The sequence below is a fragment of the Crocuta crocuta genome, unplaced genomic scaffold, assembly GCF_008692635.1.
Source record: "Crocuta crocuta isolate KB4526 unplaced genomic scaffold, BGI_CrCroc_1.0 scaffold132, whole genome shotgun sequence".
NCBI lineage: Eukaryota > Metazoa > Chordata > Mammalia > Carnivora > Hyaenidae > Crocuta > Crocuta crocuta.
The window spans coordinates 5164403-5170562 of NW_027528611.1; the positions used below are offsets into that span (position 1 = coordinate 5164403).

The window sequence follows — 6160 nt, forward strand, 5'->3', positions numbered from 1 at the left end:
GTTCTGTTCCCTATACTCTTTCCTGCTCATGGGACTCCTGGGGTTTGGTCCCTCCTCTCTGCTTCATCCAGCCCACCTTGGACCCCCTACCACCACCCATATTCCCTTCTTCTGCCCTTTAAGACTCATTCCTTGTATGTGTTTCAGGGGGATCCTGGCGCTGTGGGGGCCCCGGGGAAGACAGGCCCTGTGGGCCCCGCAGGCCCAGCAGGGAAACCTGGTCCTGATGGTCTAAGAGGGCTCCCAGGCTCAGTGGTGAGTCATGGAATGGAGAGGCTTGGCTGGGGTAGGAGGGGCGAGAGGCCTTGAAGGGTGTTTGTGTGGGGACACTTTTCCTCACCTCTGGGGTCTCCTTGAATCTGCAGGGTCAGCAAGGCCGTCCTGGGGCCACAGGCCAGGCTGGGCCTCCAGGTCCTGTGGTGAGTGACTGTGGATTGTGTGGGGTGGGTCGGGGTGAAGACGGTGGTGCCCTTGGGCGGGTAGAATCCAGTTGAAGCCCTGGAGGAAGTGGGAAGTGGTGGGGGGAGAGCTTGGTCCCACCCCTCCCTGGAGAGAGTGACTTCCTGTCTCCCCACAGGGACCTCCGGGGCTTCCTGGCCTCCGGGGTGATGTTGGAGCTAAGGGAGAGAAGGTGAGTAACACAGATATGTGGCCAGGCGTCTCCCCTCAGCCTCACCCCTGCAGCCTAGGGGGACCCTGAGTGCCCACCACTATGCTTCGGGCTCCAGCACCATCTTTGGGGGTCCTCACATTCACAGGCCCTGTTCTGTCAGACCTTGTGCCTAAGGCTCTCTTGCCTTCTGTGCTCTGACCCCCGTAGGGTCCTTCTGGACCCATGTGTCTCCTCTCTGCACCCCCATGACAGCCTGTTGCTTTTCCAGGGTCACCCAGGTCTCATCGGACTGATCGGGCCCCCTGGGGAGCAGGGAGAGAAGGGTGATCGTGGGCTTCCTGGCCCCCAGGGCTCTGCTGGACAGAAGGGGGAGACGGTGAGGACATGGTCCTGGAAGGTCTGGGAGGATGAGTGTGGGGATTCATGTTGGGGGTGGGGGTGGAGGTGGAGACAGGGCGGAGGGAGGGGGTGTGGAGGAGGACCCAGTTGAACCACGCCCCTCTCTTTCCTAGGGTATCCCAGGAGCGTCTGGGCCTATGGGTCCTGGAGGGCCCCCTGGCCTCCCCGTGAGTACTCCATCTGTTCCTCACCAGATCCCCTAAACCCACCGCTCCCCCCTCCATAATCCCGCCATGGCTTCCATGGCAACCAGCAGCCTCATGAGCATCGGCCCCACGGCCTCCGTATGTCCTGCGGTGTTTCCTCCCCCATCCCTCTGGGGCCTCCCAAATGTCCCCGTGTCCCCTCACGCCTGCCCCTCCTGTAGTGAAGCCAGGGTCCTGTGGACTCATGACTCGGCCTCCCCTCTCCTCCTTATCCTGACCGTCCCCTGTGCTGACCATCTCTTTCTTGTCATTTCACAGGGACCTGCTGGCCCCAAAGGAGCCAAAGGAGCCGCAGTGAGTGACCCCCAGCCAGCTCTGAGCTCTGCCCCCTTCCCCCAGCTGGACTTGACACTTTCTCTCCGGGGCAACTGTGTTCCCACCAGTGGAGTTCCTCCCTGGCCTGGAGACCGATTTGACCCTTCTGTGACCTTGATCACATGCTTGACCCCTTGACCCTTCCATGACCTCATTTACTCCTTTGGCAGGGCCCAGCTGGACCCAAGGGAGAGAAGGGTGTCCAGGGTCCTCCAGGACACCCGGTAAGTCACAAGTCAGGGCCTGCTTCTCGGACTGTCCCTCTCTGTCCCAGTGTTTCTTGGTTTCACCCTCATACCAACCTTGTCTGTCACCTTCTCCATCTGTCTCTCCACCCAGGGCCCGCCGGGCGAGGTGATCCAGCCCCTGCCCATCCAGATGCCCAAAAAGACTCGGCGCTCAGTGGACGGAAGCCGCCTGATGCAGGAGGATGAGGCCATGCCGACTCGGGGGGCTCCGGGCAGTACTGGGGGGCTGGAGGAGATCTTTGGCTCACTGGACTCCCTGCGGGAGGAGATTGAGCAGATGAGGCGGCCGACAGGGACCCAGGACAGCCCCGCTCGCACCTGCCAGGACCTGAAGCTCTGCCGCCCGGAGCTGCCTGACGGTCAGTGCCGGCCTCAGGGAACAAGAATCACAGCGTGGGCATGAAAAGCAGAATGGATGTAGGAAGTTCTTGGGGAAGGTGTGCGGTGGGGGTGAGGGTTGAGGGGCTTGGAAGGGCAGCTCTTTGCCAACCAGGTCAGGAGTATTGCCATATGTCACAGTTGATCTGGTCCTCTCCGTGCACGGCAGCTCTTTGTTAGCCTGCTGCCTACAGGAAGTGACAAACATATACATGTGTACATATGTACACATTTACACGGACGGCCATGTGTGCGAGTCTGCAATCACATATTGTACCCATGTGAGGATGTCAGTGCTCCTGCCTTCTCCGTTGGGAGCCTGGGGGTGCTGCTGGGGGAGGGGTGCGCAGACGGGCAGGGGTGTAAGGTGATGATGGAATGTGAAGCAGGGCGGGCGGTGTTGTGGGGCTCTGGGGGAGAATGGGACCAGGAGACTGAGGGCATGGTGGGGAGGGGAGGGTGGGGAGAGCGNGTTGGAGCAGCATGGGTGGAGAAGTGGGAAGGCAGGCAAGGAGCACACTGGGGCCCGCCTGTTGGGGCGCTGACCCTTCCTTCTCCCTCACCCAACAGGAGAGTACTGGGTCGACCCCAACCAGGGCTGTGCTCGGGATGCCTTCCGGGTTTTCTGCAACTTTACAGCCGGAGGGGAAACATGTGTGACGCCCCGGGATGATGTCACACAAGTGAGAGCTGGCACCTGACTGCTCATCCCTGTGCCACAGCGTAGTCCCGTCAGGGCCTAGTGGTTTCTGGGTTTATGTGACAGGTGCCCTCGCCCCTGCAGAGCCTGCTGCTGCTTCTTTCCTTGACTCTTTCCTTCTCACCAGCTCTCTGCCGCTCACTTTGTCTCCTTCCCTTGACAACCCAAGACAAAGTTTGCCTCTTGTTTACCCTCAGTCAGTCCCTGGCTCTCACTCTGGCCTCTCATTTCTCCGCCAGCCCTTTCTGCCCACCCATTCCCTGCCTTTGACCCTGGCCCAGCTACCCTGCTTCTGTAGACACCGTGCAGGCCTGTCTCTTCTGCCCCCGACTGTGCCCCTCTCTCCTGTCAGTTCTCTTACGTGGACTCAGAAGGCTCCCCGGTAGGTGTGGTCCAGCTCACCTTCCTGCGGCTGCTCAGCGTCTCAGCCCACCAGGATGTCTCCTACCCGTGCTCTGGGATGGCCCGAGATGGCCCCCTGAAGCTCCGGGGGGCCAATGAGGATGAGCTGAGCCTGGAGACCAGCCCCTATGTCAAGGAATTCAGAGACGGCTGTCAGGTGGGAACTGGGAAGAGCTGGGTGGGGGGGGAATCCCAGAGTCAGGCTGGAGGAAGACCCTTTGGGCAGAGTCACTAGGAAGAGCAGGAGAAGTCCAGCTTCTAGGTGTCAAATATGCCCGAGGGATCTCAGCCGGGGGTGATGGGGGGGCGGGGCTGGGAAGAATGGAAGGTGGCATTCACCTGCGTGCACACCCCAGCATCACTGAGAGTGAGTCATGCAGGCTCGTACACTCATTTACACAGGCTGCCCAACAGAGGCACGCGGGGGGGCAAATGACCCCCCACCCCAGGAAGGCACAGGAGCACACAGACACCCATCGTCTGCACGTACATTCCCAGAATTGTCTGGACAGGGTCACAGGGGGACACACACGTGTGGAGTGTCAGATATTATCACACAGTTACACCACAAACACATGTGTACACATCCCTGTGGAGTCACACACACTCACACAACCACCACAGGTAGACAATCTCAAGGACGGACCCAAAGCTGACAGGCTGGTTCATGGGCATGGGCGCGCGTGCACAGATAACGCGCACACGTCCACACATCCGATCTTCCTAGCATTCCCAATCCCGATGCTCAGGGAGAAGTTTGAAGAAGAGAATCTAGCAAGTTTGATCATGTGACAGGGACCGGGGAATAGCGCTCAGGGCGCTCAGAGGAGAGGCGAGGCCGGGGGAGCCGCGGGGTGTGCGCGCACCCTCCACCACGCTCACTGCTCTCTCTGTCCGTCTCTCCCTCAAGACACAGCAAGGCCGGACGGTGCTGGAGGTGCGGACACCTGTGCTGGAGCAGCTACCAGTGCTGGACGCCTCCTTCTCAGACCTGGGGGCCCCCCCGAAGCGGGGAGGGGTGCTGCTGGGGCCTGTCTGCTTCATGGGCTAGGTCCTTCTCTGTCCGACCCTGTCCGTTGAAACCAGGCCCACCTGGAATCCCACAGCATCAGCTCTGTGCCACCTCCCAAGAGGGCTCCTCACCATCTAGGCGGCTTTGGGCCAGGGCACCGGGAGCCCGCAGCCAGGGGCAGAGCAGGGGAGGGGCGAAGCGGGTGCCTGGACGCCCCAGGGGAGGGGTGGCATCTGGGGCTCTTGGTCCTCCCACTTGGAGCCTGTGACCCGTTAGACAGCCGAGACCCTTATTTAAAACTCACCTCCCAATAACCCCAAACAAGCAGAAGAGAAGAGAAAGGACACTGTGTATTTTGTATTTAAAAGTAATTATATTAATTATTTAAAGAGTGGCAAACAAAAGAACAAACGAGATAAAGAGAGAAATGCCAACAAAAATCAGCGGACTTTGGAGACAGGGCTCTCCAGGGGTGAGCCCTGGCACCCTCCTCCTTGCCTCAGGGCTTTCCTCAGTGACTGTGGGGGGAGGTTTTCAGGCCAAACCCCACCTCCCTCACAGCCCCCTGTAGCACCCACTGTGAATGTTGGAATATATGGTCTCCTTTGCCTCAGGGTCTGACTCTCTCTGTCCAGGGTGGGGCTTTCTCCTCTCCGCCTACCGGGTGTTCGGCTCCCTGACCCCCACACTGGCTGTCTCTCACTTGGTCTGGGGCTTGCAGGAACTGCCTGCTACTTGGGGAACAGGCTGAGCCCCCAGGGAAGAAATGGGAGAGTGAGGGGTGAGTGCAGGGCCTGTATTCAGCAAGTCAGCACTGGTGAAATATTGAAATTCTTCTTCCTCATCAGTTGGTAAATCGCCATGACTCTGAGCCTCCCCCCCCCCACCCAGCCACCCTGGTCCCACCCCTGAGCACCCGCCCACCTTCCCTGATCCCGCAATGGAAGGGTTAACGTGTGGCATATGGATGGAAGTGACTGACTCCCAGGACCTTGTCTAGCCCAATGCCCAGTGTCCTTTCTGACCAGCGGTTAAATAATGTGATTGTCCCCTCCTGGGTGTATGTGTGTGGTGCTTGTGTTGTTATTTCAATCCCCACCCGGGCCCCCATCCAATACCCCTCTTTGCCTGCTGAGCCGTTACCAGAAATGGAAGTCTTAATCCCTATCCCCAGAGGGCCTGTCCTTTTGCAGTGTCAGGGCCCAGAAAGAGTTCATAAAACCTGGGTGACAAGGGTGGACTCCCAAACTGACCTCCCGGCGACATCAGGTGGGAGCCCAGGGTTCTGTCCCGCAGAGGTGCTGGGTTGTTTCCAGGTCCAGCACAACCTCCCCGGTACCCCAATTCCCCATTTTTAGGACCTCAGGGCTGGAAGGGGGCCTTAGAATGTCTGGTCCAAACTCGTTGCAAATGCGGACACGGGGGCCCACTTCCAAGACAGCATTTCCTGCCCCTGGACCTCTGGTCACCTCATCCCTCAAGTTTGCCATGTCCTACCCCTACCTGCGTGCCTTCCCGCCTGCGTCGTCATTCCAGGCTGCTCTCTGGGTCAAGGTGCACAGTCCTAGTCTCATCGCATGCTGTGCTGGCCCCGCTCCCCCCTTCCCCAGAGGCCCCTCTTAGGGCTTATTCAGCAGCTCTGTGCCCTCCGGGTCAGGTGTCTGGGTGAGTCCCTTCAGTCCAGGGCAGCCGCTCAGCCAGGCAGCGCTGGCTGGCCTCCCCACCTCTCCCGGGGCTGCTCATCCTCACGCAGCATCTCCTGGCTCCTGCCCGTCCTGGCAGTAGAATAAAACTTATTCCAGGGCCTCATCCCAATTGGGACACCCCTTCCTCGCTTGACGCCCGGCTGGCTGCAGGTGTCTGAGCATGTGCACGCGTGTCCCGCTG

The 6160-nt window shown here is 59.8% G+C and overlaps 1 protein-coding gene across 1 annotated transcript in view; it reads left to right on the forward strand.

The window, feature by feature from the left end:
- The window catches only part of COL11A2 (collagen type XI alpha 2 chain), a 28654-nt gene extending 23332 nt beyond the window's left edge, over positions 1-5322 (forward strand). Inside the window, exons 56-66 of the mRNA XM_077754791.1 lie at positions 148-255; positions 366-419; positions 578-631; positions 882-989; positions 1126-1179; positions 1477-1512; positions 1704-1757; positions 1873-2140; positions 2730-2842; positions 3212-3418; positions 4172-5322. Coding sequence (XP_077610917.1) covers positions 148-255; positions 366-419; positions 578-631; positions 882-989; positions 1126-1179; positions 1477-1512; positions 1704-1757; positions 1873-2140; positions 2730-2842; positions 3212-3418; positions 4172-4312 — 1197 coding nt within the window. The 3' untranslated portion in view covers positions 4313-5322. The remainder of the gene's footprint in view (positions 1-147; positions 256-365; positions 420-577; positions 632-881; positions 990-1125; positions 1180-1476; positions 1513-1703; positions 1758-1872; positions 2141-2729; positions 2843-3211; positions 3419-4171) is intronic.
- The last annotated feature ends 838 nt before the right edge of the window (positions 5323-6160 follow it).